Source organism: Nyctereutes procyonoides, unplaced genomic scaffold, assembly GCF_905146905.1.
Source record: "Nyctereutes procyonoides isolate TBG_1078 unplaced genomic scaffold, NYPRO_anot_genome, whole genome shotgun sequence".
Lineage (NCBI taxonomy): Eukaryota > Metazoa > Chordata > Mammalia > Carnivora > Canidae > Nyctereutes > Nyctereutes procyonoides.
Genome location: NW_026575120.1, coordinates 32,149,485 through 32,175,027, shown reverse-complemented (window position 1 = coordinate 32,175,027; position 25,543 = coordinate 32,149,485). Strand labels below are relative to the sequence as shown.

Below are 25,543 nucleotides of genomic sequence, written 5' to 3'. Positions count from 1 at the left end.
TCTGGAATCCTGATTCTCCAAACGATTTTGTAATATCTCTCTTTATCTCTGCCCACTTCTTTGGTCTTGTCCATTGGTAATGCCCTCAGTGCCCCAGCAGCCCCAGTCATAAGCAGTGACCACAAGGACCTGCACCAAGGCTCCTGGAGCTGCCATGCTCTCTGGGCCCCTCTGTGTGTTTACCCTATAGTCTCCTGGTCTGAAATATTCCTCTCCACCCCCCTCTTTTTTAAGTAGGCTCCATGCCTAGCATGGTGCCCAACTTGGGGGTTGAACCCATGACTCTGAGATCAAGAGTCACATGCTTAACTAACTGAGCCACCCAGGTTCCCCTATTCCTCGCTTCTTTAATTTTCTCCCCACCTGGTATCTAATTCTCCTTTAGGACTCACACAGATTGTGCCTACCCTGGGAATCTTCCTCCCTGGACCGCCATGTGAAGGATTCCTTTCTCTGGGTTCTGATTGCATTCTGTTATGATTAGCCTGTCTCCCTACTAGACTGAGCTCCTGGAAAGCAAGGTCCCTGTCTTCTATCCCTGTGTTCCCAGCACTGATCACAAGGCGTGGAACAGAGAAACCAGGCCAAAGTAGGTACTTGATGGGTAGAAAATAAAAATGAAAGTGAGATTACTTGTTGATTAATAGCAGAAAGGCAAGTGCTTACCAGGCCAAAGTAGGTACTTGATGGGTAGAAAATAAAGCAATGAAAGTGAGATTGCTTGTTGATTAATAGCAGAAAGGCAAGTGCTCACCATTCGTCTTCACTGCTCAGGCTGTGTTCATTTTCTTGTGGCAACTCCACGCATACACACGTACACTCTTCTGCATGCACACGGGTGCTTAGATGCATACATCCAGCCTGTAAGTATCTGCACATGAGCACCTGCATGTGTTTACTTGGGCACTGACATGCATTCATGTGAGGTGCTTAGCCAGGGACCCAAAGTGGAACTCTGAGCTTCGTGTGGTCAGTGGTGTTGATAACAGCCTTTAGCTCTGATCTCAGATGTGGTTTGGAGGGTTCAGGTCACAACTAGATAGGACAGGAGGGTCTCCTCTGGCCAGCCCATGACCATTGAGGGAGTAATTTGACTCCAGATAATCCATATGGCTCCCAGTTGCCTGGCACAGTCCACCCATTGGATCTTTCTGGAACTTCCTGAGACGTATAGTTTGCATGAATACCTTCTGCTTCATGCTAACAAACTTGCTTGAAGAGGTAGTTTGGTAGAGTGACAACAAATACTGATTCTATTCTAGTTTCCATTCTACCAGTTTTAGCTCAGTAACTTAGCAGCTTAACCTGTATATGCCGTGGCTTTCCTGTGTTGTTCTGGTAACTAGCCTGCTGTGTTAGTCAGGCTGGGCTAGTATGCGCTGCTCTAACAACCACCCCCCAGATGTCAGCAGCTTAAAACAATTTACTACTCTCGCACTTCTGTGTTCATCAGTGCCATGCCAAGACCTAATTTGAGGGAGGCTGGATTTGGACATGTGCTTTAAAAGTCACCAAGATAGGGTACAAAGAGGAGGTGAGAGTGAAGCATTAGAAATTACACACCTGGATTCCCACAGGTGTGGAGTGAGGCTTCCATGAGCTACTGTGAATGAGAAGACTTCACTGAAAGGCCCTGTGAAAGTAGATGGTATGACTATTAGACCTCTGCCCATTGGACCTAGAGCAGAGGAAAACAGCTCTTGGGGAAACTAGGATTTTGCCATATCTAAGGGCCAGGGGGGAAGAGAGACCACATGAGATCCTTAGCACAGTACAGTTCAAATTGCTTTCAGCTTTTATGTCGATAATTTAGTAAAGATAGAGGCAAAGAATCCATATTGACTCAGAGCACAGAGGAGTGGGTAGGGGTATAAGTAGATGGGGTAAAGCTGTTCCCACCATGAAGGACCCTGCGTCACTCCAGGAGAAAGCCAGAGCTCAGGGGGCACAGTACAGACACAGGTACTTCTCTTTGTGCTCCCAAGTGTCTGTGTCCCATCGTGTCCCAGTGACCACTTGCAAGTGACACACCTTTATCACTTGGGGTCATGCCAATGTGACCTCTTGGTTGGGGGACCTCAAGTCTCAACTCAAAAATGTAATGATATATCTCCGTGGAAGGGAGAGTGCAAACAAGCCCTCTAGTGTCTCTTCTTGTAAGGGCGCCAATACCATCATGAGGGCCCCCACCCTTATGACCTCATCAAATCCTAGTCACCTCCTAAAGACCTCCTCTCCAAATACCATCACTTTGGTAGGTAGGGCTTCAATATATGAATTTGAGGAGTGGAGAAAATACAAAATTCAGTACATAACATATCATATGTATTCTTTTTGTTTTGCTTCTGTGGTGTAACATGTTTCTTGGATTTATTCATATTGCTACTGGTAGCTATAGGTTGCTCACTTTCATTAGTGAGTAACATGCCACCATATGTTTGTCATCATGACAGAAATTCTTCCTTTGTGAGCAAAGCTGCCATAGACGATCTCATACAGGTGCCCTAGGGCACACGTGCTTGAGTTTTCCACCTGAGCATGGAGTTTTGGGATTCTAGGCTGTGGCGACCCACGAATATAGTATGGAGAAAAGCTGCACTTGCCAGATAAACCCTGTGGTTGAGAATGTTTCTTTTGCTCTTACAGAACTGTCTGAGGTGCTCTGGACCATGGTGATGAATATCGGCCTTCGCCTGCGAGGCTGGGGAGGACTCATTGGGGTCTTTGTCATTTTTACCATATTTGCCGTTCTGACAGTAGCCATCCTTCTGATCATGGAGGGCCTCTCTGCGTTCCTTCATGCCCTGCGACTGCACTGGTGAGCATGGCCACACTACTGTAGTAGAGGCTCCATATGCTCTAGTGAGAGTCAGGACCAGCCAGCTGGCTGCAGGTCTTGACCAAGTGTAGTCACCTGTTGTTGTAATATTACATGATGATATATGTGCATTTGTGTGTGTGTGCATACACATGTATATGTGTGTGCACATGTGTGCTCCTGCACAGGTATGCACATGTGTTTCCATTCATGTGCACATGTGTGCTCCTGCACAGGCATGCACACGTGTATGCATGTGTGTGCACATGCATAGGTGTGTGTATATGTATATAATGCCTGCCCTATAATCAATGTTAGTTCCCCATGTACTCATTCTCTTTTAAATATTCGTTTGTTGTATTACAACTGGCTTCAAGATGAGGGGCACCTCCAAGTGTTGGTAAGATGACAGATCTGAAATAGGCTCACAGAGGCACACTGAAGGAATCTGGGACATTTGGCCCTTGTTGCTGAGTGCAGGAATTACACCAGTAGTACAGACTACTGATCTCTACAAAGTGGAAACAGAAGGAGGGTACCTGGAAGGAGGATGGTGCTCACAGGAGGCCCTTGACATTCACACATGTGTCCAGAGACCATCAGCCATCACTAAGTTTACAAATATAAAGACATTTGCTGAAGCTTCTGTTTTTCTTCCAAGTCATATCTTAGCCAAGAATCTTGAGTGTGTGTGTGTGTGTGTGTGTGTGTGCACGTGCCCACAGACCATCTTCAGCTTTCATTGGTGTTTCTACCTCCCTTGTTGCCCACTGTTCATTAAGACAAGTTTTTAGACTCCGTGTATTGAATGGAGAGAATCACAGCACCCCACCTCAGTTTATGACATCACCTCTCCCCTTGTCATTAAGGAAATGAACTCTGGAACATGATCAAGCATAAAAGATCATACGTGGTGTCTGATGGAAGTTAGAAGAATGTTAGGTTAAGGTTCTGGGTATCTTGCAGTAGCATGAGCCCCGTGATTAAGATCAGGATGGAAAAGAAAAAAGATCAGGATGGAGAAGACACACCACGTATGACCTCGGGAAGCATTTTTCCCTCGCTGGCTCTTGAGACAAGGCTGCAGGTGGGGGTAGCTTTGTGGTGGGAGCTGTGGGGAGGGTTGTTCTTCACAGTCTCGGAGCAGGGTGGCAGAGGCCTGGACGAAGTAGTGTGTGAGGGGCAAGGGAAGTGTTTTAAAAAGCTCCAGATGATCCCTGTGGTGGCCACCAGCCTGGGTGCCTTCTGGTGTAGCTTCCTGACCCCAGCCTCTTGCTTATGTGTTTAATTTTGCTTTTTCTTGCCCCCTCCCCTCCAAGGGTGGAGTTCCAGAACAAGTTCTACGTCGGGGCTGGTTACAAGTTTGCTCCTTTCTCCTTTAAATACATCCTGGATGGGACAGCAGAGGAGTAGTTGCAGGTCCGGCGCTGGCCATCTCCTCTCGGCGGCCAAAGAAGTTCAGCCTTGTCTTCAACGTCAGCCTGTGCAAGGCAGTCAATGGGATGACTGTTCTTGGCTACCTGGAGGCGGGAAGCCATGTATATTTTACTTAAAAGCCTTGGGATTTGATACAACCTAACCATGTTATAGGGGAACCGACCTCAAGTTGGGTCATAATCGTCAAACATTAAAATGATTGAGAAACGGGGAGGGCCACACTGATGTTTTCTTGCAATATTATAAATATTATATTCTGGGCCATTCCCTTGTTCTTTAAGTTGTCTTTGTTCAAAATTATTCCATAAAATTTAGTATTGATAAATACAGGCCAAAGCTAAACAATAGGGTTACACAAACTAATTCCAGAGGATTATGTTTATTTTATTCTTTCATTTCCTGGTTCCTCAGATACCTTTTCTTTTTGCCTGGGGCTAAGCTTCATAGGATTAGGAACTTTCTCATGAATTTTTACTGCAGGTGGGAAAGCAAGGGTAATGTTCTCTGTGTGGACGTGAGGGCGGGCCCGGTGTGGCTGTCTGCATTGTTAAATCCTGTGGAATGAAGTGTGACAACATGACATCATCAGCGTCTGTTTGCTGGATACACATTATGCTGCAGGAACTGGAGAAAAAGATTTTAGGTTTGAGAAAGTTCTGGAAAACAGCTTGCCAGAAAGGAGGCCGCCAGACAGTCTTCCCTGACACTCTCTGGATCTGTTGGCCCTGAACCCATTTCTATCACTCCTGGATTGGCAAAGTCCTAAGAGCCAGGTATAGAGAAATACATATGTCATCAACTATTTAGCCTGAGTGACCATTATCCAAGTTAATCACAGTCTTCATGGTAACTATACCAGTAGAATTAATCATTGTTAACATTGGTACAGCGTTTTACAGTTTACAGGGTACTTTAAAAATATATATATATATATTAAAATTTTTTTAAGGTAGACTCTACCCTCAACATGGGAATCGTACTCCTGACCACATGATCTAGAGACACATGCTCTTATGACTGCACTAGCCAGACGCCCCACAGGGCACTTTCTACAGAATATCTTGTTCTAAAGATTGTAGAATATCTGACCAAATCCAAACTTACCTTTTGGACACATCTCTATTTTTTTTTTAGCTTCCTCCTGCCCCTCCACATAGTGGGATTGACTGGTGCTCACAGAACTGTCATTGCTCACATCCAAGAAAGCTTCCATGCCACCTTCTTTGTCAATGTCATGAATTGTCTAGCACAATTTAAGGCACAATGAATGAGATGCTCAACAAATGTTCAGGGATTAAAGCAAGTGGATCTAAGAATGATCGTTGATAGCTCATGTATCCTCAGGTAGGAAGTGGGGATAGTGATCTCCACCCCTCTGGGTTGTGGAAGGTGAGTGTCAGATACCGGGCATGGACCAGGTGCTCAGCCAGTGACATGGCCTGAAGGGAAGAACAGTCAGAAACAACATGTAAGTGTTTATGTCTGGAGAAGCCAAGTCACTGGGCAGTTAGTTTCTAGATTCTCAGCTCATCACTGCCCTTCTCACTACCTAAAAATATGCTGTGCTTAGCCAGGTCACCAGCTTTTTTGCCCTTTAATTCTAAGCAGTGATGGCTTTGAGAAAAGATTTGAAAGGGCAAAGCTTCCTTCTACCCCTTGCTTAGACCCCTTCTCTTCCAGGAGTCTCCATAGTCTTCCTAAGAACTGCTAGTTTTCTCTAAGTTTTGGAATCCTTCCATCTCAATGAGAGATGTAATTTCCCCTTTAAAAAGGGATTGGGTAAAGAGCTACAGGAAAGGGGGTGTTACCTGGATGTCACTCACTTGTGCAGGATGCACGATTGCTCTTTAAGAAATTCTGTTCACAGAACTGAGCCAAAAGGGGAGGAGAAGACCTGGGGGCTGGGCTTCTTGATCTGGTTAGTCCAGAAGCCCCTCCAGGGGCCAACAGGGATCTAACTGCTGTGTGAGCAAAAGAACCTGAAACTGGAAAGCTTTCCAAGGAATATACAGAGGTAAGAAACTCTGATAGGCAACATGGATCTAGATTTACTTCTGCTTTGGAGTTGGTGGGAGGTAGGGGTTTGACCAGTTGTACTTGGCTGAAGTCACATGGAGTATGAAAATTTCACTCTTACTGATGATATTGCAAAACAAATTGCGTCACACACACGCAAGCATGTTTACTTTTAAAAAGCTCTACTGTGGCTCAATTATTTCTGGCTAAAAAATTTAGTATAGGAAAATGCAATAGCATTAAAAGCCCATCAGTGCCTTACAATCTGTTTTAATGAAGCTTGAATGCCATGTGAGCCTTTTGAATTTCAGAGTAGATCCTCAGTTTGTCAGTTCTTACAGATTCTTTGAAGCTTGGTCCCGGGTTACATTCTCATTGTAATTTTTAAGGAACTGATGATGAGAGGTGGGAAACATTCTTCCCCCATGCTATTCCTTCTTTTCTTGAGTTGGTCTTACTGATTATTCATCCACCATCTATCCATCCTCTTCCTAAGAAGAGATTTAGAATGGTTTAGGGAGACAACAGAAGATGCTAACCCAGCTTTTCCAGCACTCCATCTGAAATGTTTCTCATCCCTATGGAACATTTTGTCCCCTTTTTGTTTCTGTTTTTTTTTTTTTTTTTAAGATAGTCATTTATTTATTTGAGAGAGAGAGTAAATGGGAGAGAGAATCTGAAGCAGACTCCATGCTGAGCACAGAGGCTGACATGGGGCTTAATCCCATGACTGTGAGATCATGACCTGAACCAAAACCAAGAGTTGGATGCTTACCTGATTGAGCCTCCCAGCACGCCTGTCCTCTTTTTAATGAAAACTTTTTCTTTATGAAACTTTTGGCTGAAACTCTAGAAAATACTGAGAATATACTCCCTGCACATTAACTTTGAGTTAATGTTTGAATGTCTTCTTAGTGACTTGGAATGTAAGCTCATTCATAATGCACAGATGCGAATGCCCAAATCCTGATATATCTCCTATCAACACCTCTGTGGCCCTCCACCCAACACGTTCCACCAAAAACGTGTCCATTTTGTTGTTGAAGATCCTGTAATGACCTGACAGGGCAGGAATGGGAGCTTTCTCTGCTACAGGTAATGTATGTATTCGTTTCTTCCATCCCGTGCTGGGCTTAGATCAGTGTTACAACTGGGACCAGGAACACTGTTTCAGTGGCTGGATGAGGGCCAGGCTTGCTCCTCTGAGTGGAGTTTGAGTGAGTCACACATCACTGATGCCCCTTTCCTGCACACCCACCCTACCCCAATACCTACTAGGCCATTCCAAACTGGAGTTTGGAAGGTTTTTTCCTTTTCTGTCAGACATACTGATTTTACCATTTAAAGCAATGCAGAACAAGGGCACCTGGGTGGCTCAGTTGGTTAAACGTCTGTCACGCTCAGCTAAAGGTTGTGAGTTTGAGCCCCATGTTGGACTCCCAAGTGTGGAGCCTACAAAAAAAAAAAAAAAAAAAGTAATGTCTTCGGTAAAAGGTATTGATTTTGTTGTGCCTTTCCTAAGTAAGATGAAGTGACTGATTTGGATGGTATCGGTGTAGATATATCTGTTTGGAGAAGTTTTGAGATCTTATGTTTCAACGGTCATGTGATGGCTTCCTAACACTGCTTAAGTCTACCCTTGGAATAAAGTCAATCTACTTCAGAAAATAAGTAGCTTTTTTTTTTTTTTTCCACTTTGGTAGTTTTTCATTTGAGCCCAGTATGTTCTAATGTTAGCAGAATATTAGCAGTAAATGCTTTTGGAGAGATACACATTTGATAATCTGAAAATACTTCAAACCTTAACCCTGTGTGTATTTGATTTGTGATTACAGTGAAATTTTAGACATTTATTTGATACCTTTATTCAAAGATGAGAAACAGAACTCCCATGGCTGCTTATTTTGCAATGGGCACTGTGCCATAGTACACAAACATCATCACATTTAATCCTTGTAACAGACTTAAGAAGGAAGCTTATCAGTTAAGAATTACACACAGTTGGCTGGTCTGAGTGAAGTGGTGTGTGCATTGATCACAGCCAACTGCAGATTTCTTTGTTCCTTCTTTCCCACTGCTACACTTGACTAGCCTAAAAAAAAAAAAAAATTGTTCACAACTTCAAGGACCAGAAACCAGAAAGAAATAACAGCATCTTGAACAGAGAGCTTAATTTTTTCCCAAGTAGATATCTGAAGGTAAGTGGTCTACAGCTGTAGGAGAGGTTCCAGGCTTTTCCTCGCTTATGCCCTGCCAGACTTGGCCCAAAGTTTCCATATTTGCATCATGACCCAAGATGTCTGATGAAGCACCAGCCACTGAACAGTAGAAAGGGGTAGGGGCAAAAGGCCTTCTCAGAAGCCCCCAGCCTCCACCTGCCTCTGGGTGGCCACTCTCATCAGTAGGGTACAGAGGAAGATGTTACTGGGAAGGCAGCCAGCTACTTCTCCCACAGACAGGTATTATTTCTATTTTCAGAGAAGGAACGGAAATAGGAGAAATGGATTCCATTCAGTCTCAGTCTCACCATAGCTACTGATTTCCTTTTCCCTCCTTTCATCCCTCCTTGCCATCCCTTTTCCCTTCTTCTTCCCTCAGTCCTTTTTTTTTTTTTTAAAGATTTTATTTATTTGAGAGAGAGCACAAGTGGGGGGCAGGGAGGGGCAGAAAGAGAGAGAGGAGCAGGCTGTCTGCTGAGCAGGGAGCCTGACAGGGGGCTTGATCCCAGGACTCTGGGATCATGACCTGAGCCAAAGGCAGATGACTGAGCCTAAACCACTGAGCCACCCAGGTGCCCCCCTTTCTTCCTTCTTACGCTTGTTAATTTAGTAGGTATAAAATGATACCTAAGGATTTTTTGCGACTCTAATTTTGTCAGTTATTACAGAAGATAAACAGTTCTCCAGTTTTGCTTACAATTTATATATTTTCTTGTGAATGGCTTGTTCATATAACATGCCCATCAATCTATTTGAATCTAATGTTTTTCTTGTAATTTATGGTTAATATGTATTACCGACATTTATTTGCTGAGTGTCTACACACATACACACATATTTGCAAATGGTTTCCTTGTTATTTTGATTTTTGAAATTGTACAATATGCATAACATAAAACTTACCATTATACCAATTTTAAAGTGAACAATTCAGTGGCATTTTTAAAAGATTTATATATTTATTTTAGAGAGGGAGAGACAGCAAGTGCAGGGAGGGGCAGAGGGAGAAGGAGAATCTCTAGCAGACTCCCCACTGACTGCAGAGCCTGACTCAAGGATGAATCTTAAGATCCTGGGATCATGACCTGAGCTGAAATAAAGAGTCAGATGCTTGACCAACTGACCCACCCAGGCTCTCCTAGTGGCATTTAGTTGTATAAGATACAATGTTGTACAACCATCACTACCATCAGGTGCCAGTCAGTGACTTGATTGTGTCTGGGTTAGGTATTGACCCGATAGGTCATGGCCAGTGATGGAGGGCAGTGGGCATGCATAGGCCTGTTTGGGATTAGCACCGTGAGCAACATGTCAACTCTATGTCAGTTCATCTCCCAAAAAGAATGTTTATGTTAAAAGAAGTAGCCTTTCTAAAAAGTCAAACAATGAGATAAGCATAAGAAAGAAAGAATGAGAAGAAACCCTACATTCTCCTTGCCCTTTTCTCCCTTGTTCTCGTGGCTGGTGCTGGCTCATTCTTCAGGCTTCCAATTAGAACTGCTTGCAGAGGCCTCCCCAGGTCTCAGGACTCCTTGGAGGAGGGGGCCCTCCTTTGTGTGCCAGAGCACCCACGGCTTAACCCTGGGACCACACTGTTCCCTCCTGACTCCCCACCTTTGCTCCCCCATTAGACTGAAGGTCCTTCAGGGTAGGGGCCCTTTCATTATATTCTGTTGTGCTCCACAAATATTCCCTAAAACACAGTTTTGGACATTTCTCCTGAAATCTCCATGAAGGTATGTATTTAAATGAAGTTTTATAAATTGGGATCAGTATATACCTATCTATATGTTATGGACACGTCTGCATTATGTATACACCTCTTGGAAAATGCCTTTCAGCACTAAATAGCCTTTCGCTAAGAGGTTTTAAGTGGTATTGTTTAGCCACCTCTCTACTGCTGGCATGGAGGTTGTATCCAATTCTTCTGTTGCTACAACAACTGAGTGGTGGCCTTCCTTGTATGTATCTTTGTCCACTTCTTGACTCTTCCATTCTGATGAATCCTAGGAGTGAAATTGCTTGGTCAATATTCTTTCCTCTCTGCCTAATTGCCTTCTGGAAAGGTTGTAACAACGTACACTCCCAGCGATAACGTGAGTGCCTATTTCCTTTTCACGGAGTGTAATCAATATGATAAAGAAAAATAACAACTATTTTTAATTTGAAGGTAGGTTGAACATAATTTTATTTATCAGCCACTGTATGTATTTTTCTGTGTTCATCCCTCATGTTTTGACCCCTGCATTATTCCCTTCCTGACCTGCAGGAGCCTTTGTTAAACATGTATGTTGCAGATAATCTGTTTACATTTATTGAATTTTATAATTTTTATATTGAAGTAATAAGTGCTCATGGCAATAAATCAAAGGGTCTGACCAAGTGAGCCACCCAGGCTCTCCTACTGAGTTTATAACAAACAATCTCCTGACTTGATTTCCCATCTCCAGAGAAATTTCTTTTGTTTGTTTGTTTTTTTTTTTAGATTTTATTTATTTATTTATGAGAGACACACAGAGAGAGGGAGAGAGAGAGAGAAGAGAGAGGCAGAGACACAGGCAGAGGGAGAAGCAGGCTCCATGCAGGGAGCCTGACATGGGACTCGATACTGGGTCTCCAGGATCAGGCCCTGGGTCGAAGGCGGCACTAAACCGCCGAGCTACCCGGGCTGCCCGTCTGGTGATTAAAGTTAAAACAACATAATTGTATTTTATTTTTTAGTTTATCAACTAAGCAGTATCAATCCATTATTCACTGCTTATACAAAAGATGATCCAGGCCTCTTTGCCATTCTCCTAATATTTTATAAGTGTCTTAAAAAAAAAAAAAAACAATAGCAAGTGTTTCTCATGTCATTAAAATGTCATTAGATATAATCTTGAATGCTAGATGTATAATCAGTTATATAACCATTTCCTCTTTACACTTAGGCTGTTTCCAATTTGTTATTGTTAGACTTGAATAAACTTAAAATTTTTTTAAGGCATCTTTGTATAGAGACCATTTTCCATATTTGAGATAAGTCCTTGGGATAAATTGCTAGAATTGGGGATTACCAGTTCATTTGAAACTAGTTTTTAAAGCTTTTGATACCTTGCTAAATTGGCACAAACTATTTGAAATGGTTTTCAGGTGGGGGCTGTAGGGCTCCCCATATCAGGATCACCTGGAAAGAGTTTTCAAGCCACCCCGTCACTCCGTACTGATGTTGAAATGCTGGGGTCCAGGAGCAAATGGTCAAGAAGGAATTCTTGAGACATTTTTAGTGCAAAAAAAAAAAAAAAAGTGGTTTTATTAAAGCTTGGGGTCAGGACCTGTGGGCAGAAAGACCTGCCCTGGGGTTGTGAGAAGTGACTGGTTATATGCTTTCACGTTGGGAGGGGGTTAGGGAGAGAGTAAGTCTCTAAGGATTTTGGAGGCAAGATTCTCCAGGACCTTGTGGAGCTAGCTGCTGTTTGGATAAGGTCACTTACTGCTGTCTAGTAAAACCTTAGTCATGAGACCCTTCAGATATATTATCAGCAGGCCATATGTTTGGAGGATGATTGCTAACATATTTCCTGGGAGGGTAGAGATAAAGGAAATTTCCAAAGGGATTTTTATATATAAAGAAGACTTATAGGATCCTGGAGGTCAGGCTAATGTCAAGCTAGTTTTTGCCTCTAGCAAAGAATCAACACTGAGGTAGTTGAGTTCCTGGAAGAAGGTCACCCTGCCCATCCTAAGTACTTGTCAATGAGCTGTAAATTATAAGGAAATTTAATTTTTTTCTTTTTTACCTTTGTTCTCCACATCACAAACCACCTCCTTCTTGAAGTTGGGAGTCACTGGGAAGGAAGAACTGGGGCTTTGTGGTGTGCTGTGTTTAATAACAGAGTGGAGGGGGATGGTACCTGGATTGTAGCGTTTGCTGATTTCCCTAGTGTTATATTCCCACTACGGCTGGTTTTAAATTACCAACGTGATGTTATTGAATACAGAGGTGGAAAGAGATGTGCACAATCTGCCCTCAAAAGCAGGTGGGAGCTGTCTTCAACATAGCACTGATGCACCGCCATACCTGGCACACATACACCGTCCTGTCTCATATGTGTCTATGTATTTTTTCATTCCCGTTCACCCACATCCCAAGCTCTCATTCCTTTTGCCCTGTAGTCACTGTAATGGTATTTTTATGTATCTATGTAAATTATAAAACGTACAGTCTTGGTGTATATATTTGCATTTTATGTAAATTCTCAAATTGTTCTTATTCTTGTCCTTGCTTTTATTTTTAGTTGCCCTCTTAGTTTTTGTGATTATAGATAGTATATTGATAACTCTGGTTCTCATGCTGATCCTGCAGGTGGGATGCCTGCCTATCCTGCCATCTTTCCTGACTTCCAGCTCTTGTTTATCATGGATTATTTTACTCATTGTTGAGGGTATTAACATTTCCAGTCAGTTCTGAAACCACAATCAGGTCTATGTATTTTATTCAAATGTTGACTCTAAACCTGAAAATGAAGTCTTTTTTAAAATTATTTTTATTTTATTTATTCATGAGAGACAGAGAGAGAGAGAGAGAGAGAGAGAGAGAGAGATGCAGAGACACAGGCAGAGGGAGAAGCAGGCTCCATGCAGGGAGCCCGACGTGGGACTTGATCCGGGGTCTCCAGGATCACACCCTGGGCCAAAGGTGGCACTAAACCGCTGAGCCACCCGGGCTGCCCACCCCCCGTTTTTTTTAACAACCATATAAATAAATATTGCTCACTTCAGGACCAAGCATTATATGTGAAGATTATATTTGTTTTTTGAAGTCCAACATCATGACCAAAAAGGAATTCTCTTTTCTTTATCCCATTGGTTGCCTAAAACCATGTTACATTTTAGTTTCATTCATGTATAGAAACAAAATAATGTGAATCTCCTCTTCAATCAAGAAAAATATGAAATCATATGAGGCGCCTGCCTGGCGAGCTCAGTCGATAGAGCATGTGACTCTTGATCTCAGGGTTGTAAATTAAAGCCCCACGTTGTAGAGATTACTTAAAAATAAAAATGTAAAAAAAATATATGAAATCACAAATGTGAATCTCCCTTTCTGGGATCAGCTTTCATTCAAGAAAGCTGTGAAGTAATTATCTTGGACCTAACACCTTTTGCCAGGCCCTCTGTGATGAATTCTTTTTGCTGATAAGAGAAGGGAGGAATGTAGATTATTTATGACCTGTGGAACTACCTGGTCGGGGTAAAGCATACGAATTAAAACTTGCTCTGCTCAATCGTAAATGGCAGATTTCTTGGGTTTCTTTTCTTGCTGCTTACTATAAAAAGGAGAAGGAGGTTGCTGGAGGTTGTTTTATTATTCTAAAAGTAAGCCTTTGTGATTGTTAAAATTGTAAAACATGTTTTGATTGCTAGGAGAAGTCATAAAACTTGACTGTAGGAGAGATTAAATGTTGATTGAAGATTGAGCTTATTGTTAAGCATTTTATTTGTAACTGAACTTAAAATGAACTTGGATTTTAAGAATTATTTTCCCACCTAACCAAACGGTTTTATTCTCTAAGACTATAAATGGCCAGAATCACTTTCAGTTGGTATGTCTGCTGCCATGATTTTGTATGACTATTTTTTAGGGGAAAAAATTGATGTAATTTGTGTGCAATAGAATTTACCGTTTTAAAGTATATAATTTGGTGAATTTTAGTACAAGGTTGTACAGTCATCACCACTATCTAATTCTCACTGAATAGCCTCATTTTCAAATTTTGATTAAGTTAAATCTGCTACTAGTTCATCTTCATATCTAGAAATATGATGGTTATAGCCAATTTTTTAAAAAATATTTATTTATTTATTTTAGAGAGAGTGAGAGAGAGTGCAGGGGGAGGGGCAGAGGGAGAGAGAGAGAATCTCCAGCAGGCTCCCCACTGAGCATGCAGTCCGACATAAGACTCGATTTCACCTACCCTGAGATCATGACCTCAGCCGAAATCGAGTTAGAAATCGAGTTAGATGCTTAACTTACTGAGCCACTCAGGTGCCCCTGTTATAGCCAATGTGTCTAGAAGTCTTTTTTTATAATCAAAAGAAGGGATTTTTTTTCCTGATAACTTCATTAAAAAAGATTACCAGTTAACACCCTCCAAAAGGTGTTTGGACAATGTCTAGAAAGGGAGCAGTAGTTCTAGAACAGTCTGTTGTCATGATTTTCAGGCTTACAGATGGGCTGAGAGGCCAATTATTTTTTACTTTTTCCATTCTGGGAAAATAATAGCTTTTTGTACTTTCATGTTTTCCCATGGGAAAGAGGATTTCATGAACTTCTGAGCATTATTGATCTATCCCTCATCTGGGAATATTTATGTATTTGTGACAGTTTTTTAAGAAAACAAATAATATCAACATTACAGTATAGTTGTTTTGATATGTATCTTTCGTGTCCCCAACTCAAATAAAAACTCCTTAGGGCAGAGAGCATGTCAGACTTTCCTTCAAAGTCTTCACAGGAGCCCACACAATACAAGATACAGAGCTGACCCTTAGCAAACATTGATGACCTTGACATGCTGCTATAGACTGGTTTGTGGCTATTTCTATATACTGATTGAAAAAAAAAAAAGTACCTTTGAGTTCTGATTCTGTCATTTGCTAGTGGCCTGACATTGGAAATGTAATTTTAAAATCTCAGGACTTCACTTTTTGAACTATTTATTTTGAAAAATATTACACATTTTCAAAAGCTGATAGTAAAATGAATCCCAAATGCACCCATCATCCTCAATAATTTTCAACATATAGCCATTCTTTACTCTTCTTTATGACAATCTACTTATGCACCATATCCCATGCTACCATTATTTTAAAGATTTGAATCTATAAGATTTGAATCATATTTCATGCTGAATTATTTTAAAGATTTGTTTATTTATTGAAAGAGAGGGATTTGGGGGGGAGAGGGAGAGAGAGAATCTCGAGCAGACTCCCCATTTAGAGTGGAGCCCAATGAAGGGCTCAATCCCAAGACCCTGAGATCATTATCTCAGCCAAAATCAAGAGTCTGATGCTCAACCAACTGAACCACCCAGGTGCCCTCCCATTAAATTATTTTAAAATGAATCCCAGACATCATATCATTTCATCTCTATTTTATTTATTTTTTTAAAGATTTATTTATTTATGATAGACATAGAGAGGCAGAGACACAGGAAGAGGGAGAAGCAGGCTCCATGCCGGAAGCCCGATGCGGGACTTGATCCTGGGACTCAATCCTGGGACTCGAGGATCGCGCCCTGGGCCAAAGGCAGGCACTAAAACGCTGAGCAATCCCCTTCATTTCATCTCTATTTTAGTGTGTATCTCTACTATACAAGAATTCTTTTTTTCTGCTGTAGCCATAATATCATCATCATACCTAATGATGGCGTCAGAGATTCCTTAATATCATCAAACTTCTGCACTCACTTACATTTCCCTAACCTTACTCTCATCTCTTTTTCATCTCATTCTCTTAGATGTTGTTTTACAGTTGGTCTCTTTGAATGAGGATCCAAATAAGAACAAATCATTTATTTGATTTGTTCTTTTCCTTTGTAAGTTTCCCTTTTGTCCTTCATCATGCCATTTATTCACTGAAGAAGTTGGGTCATTTATCTTATCCAACTCCCTCATTCTGGATTTTTTTTCTTATTGCAGCTACATGGTGTAGTTTAATGAGTTTCTTTTTCATCTCCTGTATGAATTGGCAGAGATAGAGGCTTGATCAGATTCTGGTTTAACCTCTTCTTAAGGGAATACATCACAAGTAATGCTGTATACTTCCCTCTTATTGTGGCTCATTGAGACCACATGATATCTGATTGTCTTTCTTTCAGTGACATTAAGATCTGACAGTGGCTACAGGGTGACCAGTCTTATCCATCTCTTACCCATCTCTTCATCAGCCTTTCACCTACTAGTTCAGCAGCCATTGGTAATCGTTACCTAGATCCATTATTTCACTGAGTTGTAAAATCATAATAATGTAATTCCATCCATCCTTTTATTTTTCTGCAGGTTTTAGCTGAAATTAAAAAAAAAGTTTTCTTTCACTGTTTGGTTACCCTGAAGTTCAAAGAATTTGTACAAGAAAGACATTTACTAGTTTTCAGAGTAATGAGTTGGTTTCTTAGTATTCTCCAAAGGTGATCAGTGAGATTTTCATTTCAGTGTTGCTATGAACGATGGATTTTGATATCTTTGATGTGTTTCGATTCTTTGCAGTCATTATTCTTCTTGATGTTTAAATTGTCCCATCTTTGGCTGATGGGAGCCTTTTCAAGTTGAATCTTGTAATCTTTTGTCACAACCCCAGGAGTGTTTGATATCTTCCATGCTATCTGGTATGACAAGATGTTCCAGGCTCAATTTACACATTTCCTGTCCCAGATCCCGAATTAGCCATTTATCTAAGGCGCCAGGGTTTCTTTTAATGGGAAATAGGAAAGAAAACAATCTGGGCTCTAGTAGTGCTCATTAGTCATTTTTTCCAGTCTCTTCCAGTGGATAATGTTAGGATATATGTATGTAATACATAGTGAATTCATATGAATATTTCCAATTCAAAGTTACAATTATAAGATTTTTATATAACTTCTTTGATTTTTGTATCTTTTTTCCTTTAAACCAAAAATCTTGGTTCCTAATCATATTAATATAATTACTACTTGCTTTAACCTACAATATGTACTAGTTTCAAAATGAGGATACTAATATTCATACTAACAATCTCATCACAGAACAGGTTATGATTTCCATTTATCCTGTGAGGAATGTGAAGTTAAATGACCATGCCTTCAAATATTTTTTTTAAGTTATTTATGTATGTATGTATGTATGTATTTAAGATAGAGAGAGAGAGAGACAGGCAGAGGGAGAAGCAGGCTCCATGCTGGAAGCCCAACGCAGGACTCAATCCCAGGTCTCCAAGATCACACCGTGTGCTGAAGGTGACGCTAAACTGCTAAACCACCGGGGCTGCCCTCCATGTCTTCAAGTCTTTTGGAAAAAACTTCACTAAGTTGATACTCAGCTTTGTTTTATTTTTCTTTTGATTTCTAGAGTTAAGAATCCTTCCTTGGGCTAAATACATGAAGGGGGATGGAGCCAATAAAAAGAAGTGTTCCTGGGTTTCTGTCAGAATGAAATGAAATGTTACATAGAAAGCACACAATATAAAAAAATATTTAAAAAAAAAAAGAAAAGCACACAATAAACCACAAGAGCTACGGGAATGTAAAGTGCAAGTTACTATGATTATTTCTCTGTAGCAAAGGCCATCTTCACTCCCAGGTAGAGGATGCTATTGGCCAAATTGTCCACAGCTCACTTGGGCCCTGACTTAGGGTCAATTACTAGCCACTGGGGCCCAATCATCTCAATTGGCCATTTGACTTCTCCCTGTCTCAGATTCCTTATATGTAAGATGAGGCTGAATTAGAATACCCACCTCATAGATTTTCTGTGAAGATCAAAGGAAAATGTGCACCCTATTATATATTTTTCTTCTTCCCTCTCCCACTTCGATCAGGGAAGCCAAGCTGTGTGGGGAACTGGGACCATTTAGAAGATGGCAACCAAACAGACAGAGTCAGTCACCATCATTAGCCTCCGGAAGCTGAGCCTGGAGACCCGAGAGCCACCACCAAAAGGTAAGATGATCATGGAAGTCTCAGACCCCCAAGGTGCTGCTTAATTCCCCCCTGTAGTTACTAGTTTTTATAATTGGTTTCCCAACATCTTCTTCCTCATTATTAGTGGGCAATCATCAGCTTCCCGCAGAGATCATTCCTTTCATTCTGCCCTTCCTTGTTAGAGTCAAAGACATTCACTGTGGAAGATGCTGTGGAGACCATTGGATTTGGACGTTTCCACATTGCCCTGTTTCTGATCATGGGCAGCACTGGGGTGAGTGCTCCTTGGAGATCATTTGGCTCTTCAAAGCTAATTCATAATTGGACACAAAGAGTCTTCCACTGACCTCTAGCTCTGGGATGTCCATTCAGGGAGGAGAGTGAAAGAGAGCAGGAACTCCGTGAGATGTCTAATTAAAAAATAATTTTCATCTACTTTGGCATGTTTGGTTATGAGCAAATAAATATTTAACTAGTATCACTCTAAGCAAAATTAGACATATGGTCCTCAAATTTTTGTGCATAAGAATCACAAGGGGAGGGGATCCCTGGATGGCTCAGTGGTTTAGCACCTGCCTTGGCCCAGGGTGTGGTCCTGGAGTCCGGGGATCGAGTCCCACTTTGGGCTCCTGCATGGAGCCTGGTTCTTTCTCTGCCTATGTCTCTCTCTCTCATGAATAAATAAATAACATAAAAAAAAAGAATCACGAGGGGATACCTGTCATCATTACATATTTCTAGAACCTTTAGGAGGCTCTGATAAAGGTTTGCTATTTACCATCAGCTATTTTGAGAAAAGAAGAGTGACAGCTCAGCTCCATGGCTTTGACCAGTAGTGGGAATGTCCTAAGAAACTACTATTGCTTCCTCCTTTTGTTATAGGTGCAGTGAGAATATGTTAGGAATATGATAAGGAGACAGAATGGAAAATCTGACATGACAATGGTTTAAAGGAGAAGTTAAAGATAGCCAAGAGGAGAGTAAATAATAGAGAGCCCTGACCCTCACCCTCAGCAAAATGGTATGAGAAAAAGAGTGATGTGAGCTGGAGGTAGCACTCAGCAAGTTCTGCTGCAGGGCTTCAAAGCCTTGTGTTCTCAGGAGGCAGTCCGGTAAAGGAGAGAAAGGCAAGACATGTCTTGGCCCTACTTTTATAATAACCAACAATACAATTTAGAATATTTCTTCATTTATAAAGTAGTATCTCACCCAGGCTCCAAAATGGTCAGATTCCATGTTTCAAGGGACAAGTGGGTGTGATTGGGGAGGATTTTATCATAACTCTTTTCTACTTCAACCAAACATCTCTACTTCTGTTTAACATATTTGGTTCCCAATGTGGTTTCATTACATGGTCTCCTTGGTTTAAACACTGTTAAACTTTCTGCATCTTTTGCCTTCAGATATGTTGTAAACCCTGTATTTTCTTCACCAATAGCCCCCCGGCAAGTGAAAAGAATACATATAATTTTTTTTTTACCTTCCTAAATAAACCAAACCGTCTATACAAAGGGAGTACATCTTTATTAGTTATTATCTGTACTAGAAAGATGGGGTTATTGTACCCCCTTCTCAAAGGATAGGTATCACCTCTATATAGGTAACCCCTGATGTCTATATCCCAATCCACATCCATGGAGATTGTATGTCTATTGCATATTTACACTTGATGTGGTTGCAAAATAGCTTCTGGTTTTCTTTAAGTGTTTTATAAGCTGCTTCATTCCATTCTTCCCAACCCATCAGTAGGAAGGGCTGTTTACCAGGCCTCCTCCTCCGTGTCATGAGCGTGTAAACACACACACACACACATACACATACACACACACACACACACACACAGCTGTTTAATTGGATGTGGTAACCAAATCTCTCTCCTAGTTTTAGTGTGGGCTACTTTGGATGGATCTTCTCATCAGAATAGGTGTGTTGATAGTGATGGGCATGGTTCCTCCTGGCCATGGTCTGTTAAGGTTCTTGGTCAGAAGCAGTCAGAACAATAGTTGGATTTCAGAGCCTAGTGTGACTAGGGTGTATGTAATAACATTACAGCAGCCGGGCAGCCTCAGTTTGTGACCAAGCATTCTGAATCCTGGTGTTCTCTTAGGTCTACTAAGATCTTATATGGTGCTGCTCTCTGTATCCCTCTCGCCTAAGGCTATTATATCAGGGTGGGGCAGAGTCTTATCCCTTATTGGTTTATTTTCTCCTAACACCACTTAGAGGAGTAGAGTCCTGATTAATATTGACCCAACTCTCTATATTACTGAGAGAGATAAGTTTAATAAATCAAACATCCTTCTGAGGTTGTCATGCCATCTCTTATTCATTATACTTTTGGGACTAAAACATACCAGCTATCTGAACTCTAAACATAACTAAAGTACTTTCCAAGAAGAAAGAAGCCTTTATGGTACCTTTCTAATTCCCATATAGTAGCTAACACCACTATATTTTTTTCATCCCAGACCTTCAAGTTATATGTACGCAAATAGCACCATAACACATATAATCCACACAAATATCAATTCTTTACTAGCATTGACTTCTTCCTTTCCCTAGGAGATAAACCCACCTTATAAATTACAATATATAGATGAGAATGGTATTCAAATTTCCTATTGAAAGAAATATTTAGTGGCACAGCTTATGAAAGGTTTGTCAAACAGACATTCTTTCTCTGTGATGAACTCGTTGTGTACTTGCTGCTTTACTTTCTTTTAGTTTTTGTGAAATACACCTTCCAACTCAGCTTCTTGAGATCAGAGACTATTTTACAAATCCATTTGCCAGGGCTATGCCCTGAGACCTTCACAATGCTGAGTATGAAGCAATAGAGCTAGGTTGATGTGGATGCTGGTGGTTAGCTAGGTCATGCAATACCCAAGTGACCCACCCCCTATTCCCCCACACACAACACCCTCATAGTGTTGCTGTTCAAATGCATGGATCAGCAACATCACAAATAAATATATGTCATAAATCTGTGGGAACCCTCTCAAATTGTTTGAAACATAAATATTACATCCATGAAAGCCACAGGTCTACTATACTTCTTTATCTTGACACTAGCAGTATCGAGTGGATACACTATATGTGCTCCCTAAGTGGAGGAGGGGAAGGAGGAAGTTAGGATGGGAAGGATGAGAAATAGGCACACGTGGGAAGAATTGATGAGAAGCCAGCACTAAAACGTGGTTTTTTCTCTCCTTTCTTAAGGTTGTTGAGGCCATGGAGATCATGTTAATAGCAGTCGTGTCTCCTGTCATCCGCTGTGAATGGCAGTTGGAGAATTGGCAGGTGGCATTAGTGACCACGGTGAGTGCCTGCTTCTGGTGCTTTGAATAAACCAACTGAGAACCCAGGGCTTCTGCTCCCTTCCCTCATGCCATAGGGCTAAGAGACAAAGGCTACCTCAATGCTGGTTGTGTTGGCTTCCAAAGCTCATAAGTTTGCAGACCCAAACTACCACTTGGGGTCTTTCTCTTTTTTTCTCTTTTCCTATAGGGATCACAATTTTGAGCTGCTTATTTTCTAGCCCCTAGCAAGAGGCTAGAAGAGATCAATGCAAATCAGAGAGAGTAGCTCTTAAGTCATGGATTAGTTATGATTTGAGTTAGACTAAAATTAGTTGGACCATAGTGACTTACACAATCACCAAATCATGCTCACAGACTTGTGTTATGCATTCAACTTTTCTCAAAGATCGTTATGAATAGCCTTATGAATTGTGCATTAAGTTTTGCTGCAGCGTGGAATTAAGCATATTACTCATCATCTTTTTTTATTAAGTACTAAACTAATGAATTGCCAGCAAGCTGTGCACACATGTGTGTTGGAGGGAGTGCAAGCAGTTCCATGTTGCTTGCATAGAAAGGAACAGGGAGCAATGGGAGACAAGCTTGCAGAGACAGGTGGGGATCAGAAACATCTTGGAGTCTGTCCATAGACTCCATTCTGGAGACCACTGTAAGCCCCTGCACCCCAACTCTGGTTGACAGGCGCAAGCTGTCCAAGCAAAGTATAGTTGGTACAGATCTATATGACAGTTTTTCAAATTAGTCTTTTATATAACAAAGACCAGTTTCACCTAAACACATCATTGACTTCATAGTCATTACATATTTCTCATTAAATGGCTATTAAAGTATACTTCCCATCATGCAGAGCTCTGGAAAATCTTTTTTTTTTTTTAAATCTTAAAAGAGGCTCTTCATGCCTAAAAATGTTGGAGACTACACTGTGGATGATAGGGAGCCATTAAGGGGCTTTAAGGAGGGGCATGGTCAGCTTTCCAAGAGCCCTGAGGAGATAAGGTTGGAACGTAGATAGGTTAGCAGTGGTCAAGTGGCAGAGTATGTGGAGGGGAGGAACTGTGTTCTGGAAGTATCTCAGAGGTCACATCGGCCAAGGAGGCAAAAGAAACACAAGGTGAAGAGTGGAGAATTGACTTACTTGGGTATTGAGTGGTTTTCATGAAGACAGGACTTAATAGAGAGAAATACGATGAGCCAGGTGCCAACATCCTCACCGAGAGGGGAGTGGCAGGAGACAGGAAGGCAGAGATGGGTAGAGGATGCAGAGTCAGTTGGCGGAGGCTTGGAAGAGAGTAAGGCTTTCTAAGAGAGTGAGAGTCATGTTCTGAAAATGGCTGTGGAGAATGCCAGAAGTTTTCTCCAGCCCCCTAGCTTTCTGGGGGTTATGGGCAGAGGGGGAAAGGGTGTCCCCATCTCTCACTCACTGCCTTAACCAAACAAATTGGGAATTCTCATCTGTGTTGGGAACCAGGAGCCTCCTCACATAAGGAAATGACCTGATCTGAGTTCTCCTCTCAGAGAACGTATATTACCCACCCAGTTGTGTTTCTCCCTGTGTTGTGGGGGCCAGGAAATGTGAAGTCTGATTTTGTACTCAATCCCAGCAGCGAATGTTACAAATCCGATTACTTTTTTACATCTATTTCTCTCTTTAAAATTCCTTTATTAATTTTGTTATATTTGTTTTTTTTTTAACACTTTTAGAAGAGGGAAAGGGTATGAATAAAAATAGCTGAAGATGTTACCTGGGCTTATAATTAAGTGACTCAGCCATTTTTCATTTTCTTCTCCCCATAAAATGTAGTTGCAGTTTGGAAAGCATTCCCTGTCAATCCTGTACCTTGCGAGTGACTGCCACAAGGTCCCGTGTAATTATAACTGTGCCACACCCCAGCTGGCTTCATTCCTGAGCTCGTGGCAACATCCAGATGTGGTGTTTGCATCTGTCACTCCCACAAAACTATATTACATGGTACACTTTCTATATTTGCAGCTGACCTTTCTGTGGTTGCATTTATGTTGTTCGTGGTGGCAAATAAGGAGGCTCCCTATTGTGAGCTGTGACATGACTTCCTTGTTAGGCAGGTCCCCGCTCAGGAGACTTTGTTCTGGGGAATTCAAGTCACCCCAGAAGTGTCTGTTTCTTGCTCTGAGTCCCTGGCTTGGCTGCTGTCCTTTAGTGTCTGTAATCCTGGTTGAATCCCATACAGCTTTGGCAGCTGTGCCTTGGGTTCACACACACCCTTGCTAACAGGAGGGGCCCAGACTGGTCAGCCAAGAGGTCTTTTTCTGACCATCTCCCAGATTCCCCATTCCCAACCCCAGTGCCACCTGCCACCTTCAGGATAACCTGGCCTGGGCGGTTAGTTGTTGATGGTGTAACCTTGTGAACTGCAGATGAATTATAATCCCTCATGTTTTGTGACTAAGAGCTGGGGCTAAAGAAACAAAACTTCATGTGCTGCATAAAACAGAAATAGAAGAGTAATTTTTGTGCTAAAAATAAGTACCTGCAGAAAAAAACAGACCCTCCAAAGGAAGTGGAGAGAGGGGGAGAGAAAGAGACAGAGAGAGAGAGAGAGAGAGAGAGAGAGAGATTATTTCTTCTTGCCTCAGTGCAATTTCCCAAACAGGATTAGCATTGGCAAGCTTTGGGGTTCACATAGCCATCGAGTCAAGGTTTGTGCTGCAGGACACAGCACAAATTTTTCTTTTAATTCTAAAAATGGAAATAATAAACAACTCAGCCTTAGAAAAGTCATGTCTAAAAAAAAAAAAGTCATGTCTTTGTACTGAATGGAAAGATAATAAGAAAGAAAAAAAATCTGCCACTGATGGGAGAGAACAGAGTAACCTTTAAATTTGATCTTACTTGACTCTTTGCTTCACCTCTATTAATCATTTAATTTAAACTTAATCCAGGTACAATTAAGTCTATTAACCCAACATAGCATCTCAATAAATGAAAGTATTTTAAATCCAAAGAGCCACTTTACTCTCTGCCCTGTAGTCTGTGATTGCTTCCTTTTATTTAAGTCTACTCAAAGAGAAAAAAAATTAGTTTACTTCTTCCTTCTTGGAGGGAGTTTGATAATTCCATAAGAGAAACTGCTTAATTTCAGGGACACCCAAATTTTGAGACTCACCAACTGATATGATTTTTCTAAATTGAGCGGCTGACATACGGTTGGCATTAAAAAATATATATATACATATGATAATTAAGGCCATTAGAAGACGAGAAAGAGGTAAGAAATCTTGCAACCGACTACTATCATCTTTCAAAAAAAGAAGAGTACATTTATATCAACAATCAGAAAGAAAATGATTCCAGAATAAAAAGAGCCCTTAATATTTAATGAATTTAGATTTATTCAATATGTATCACATTGACCTTATTTTTACTGTTTTTCTGAGGACTGATCAGATTTCATGATAGGACAGCAGCTATCCCAAGACTGGCATTTAGAAAGCACTGGCTTCTCCACCCCCCCATCGCCCCCCCCCCCCACCGCCCCCTTCTATCCTGGAAAGCACAGTGCACAGAGGAAAAGCATGGCTTTGTTGTTTGAGAATAGATATGATTTTTTTTAAAATAGTTCCCTATGGAAGAAATGTGTTTGAGTCTTCCTTATGAAGAATAAGGAAGGGAAAAAAAAAAGAGAAAGCAAGCAGGCAGCAGAAACAGTTCTCTTCTTGAAAAAGTCTTAGAAATGCAAGCTAACACCTTTCCTTTGATTACCCTAGAGTCACTCATTCAGAGATCTTCTAGAAAGGAAAAGGCAAGTGAAGCTCTGAACTGCTTGAAAGAAGAAAAATAAGTAGCCTAAAGGCATAGACATCAGATCACAGCTTAGACTGAGTTAAAATGCTGGTATCATATCCAGGTTCTTGGATTTTATCACAAGCCATCGTGAGAACAAGTATGGAAAAGAAACAGGTTTATATTAGTTCTGAAGAGGGTTTCTGTATGAATGATTGGTTTTGGTGTTTATTTAAAGCTTATGTTTACCTGTAAAAACATAAAGGAGAATTGCTTCTGGAAGTCTCTACTTGTGTGAGGAATAAGGCAGGTCA

General features: G+C 41.2%; 2 protein-coding genes across 12 annotated transcripts in view; both read left to right on the top strand.

Moving 5' to 3' along the window:
• Positions 1 to 4,522, top strand: part of ATP6V0A4 (ATPase H+ transporting V0 subunit a4) — an 83,490-nt gene extending 78,968 nt beyond the window's left edge. For all 4 annotated transcript variants that reach the window (XM_055335016.1, XM_055335014.1, XM_055335015.1 and 1 more), the window contains 2 exons: positions 2,647 to 2,818; positions 4,138 to 4,522. In XM_055335016.1, coding sequence (XP_055190991.1) covers positions 2,647 to 2,818; positions 4,138 to 4,231 — 266 coding nt within the window. In that variant the 3' untranslated portion in view covers positions 4,232 to 4,522. The remainder of the gene's footprint in view (positions 1 to 2,646; positions 2,819 to 4,137) is intronic.
• A 2,746-nt stretch (positions 4,523 to 7,268) lies between these two features.
• SVOPL (SVOP like) overlaps positions 7,269 to 25,543 on the top strand; it is a 93,124-nt gene continuing 74,849 nt past the window's right edge. For 6 of the 8 annotated variants that reach the window (XR_008665672.1, XR_008665673.1, XM_055335021.1 and 3 more), the window contains exons 1-4: positions 7,269 to 7,366; positions 18,047 to 18,167; positions 18,332 to 18,423; positions 21,369 to 21,467. Coding sequence is in view for 6 of the 8 variants with exons in the window: in XM_055335021.1 (XP_055190996.1) it covers positions 18,086 to 18,167; positions 18,332 to 18,423; positions 21,369 to 21,467 (273 nt within the window). In the remaining 2 variants the exon portion in view is untranslated. Of the gene's footprint in view, positions 7,367 to 17,126; positions 18,168 to 18,331; positions 18,424 to 21,368; positions 21,468 to 25,543 lie in introns of those variants that run through there. The other 2 variants (XM_055335019.1, XM_055335018.1) reach the window with 2 other exon arrangements.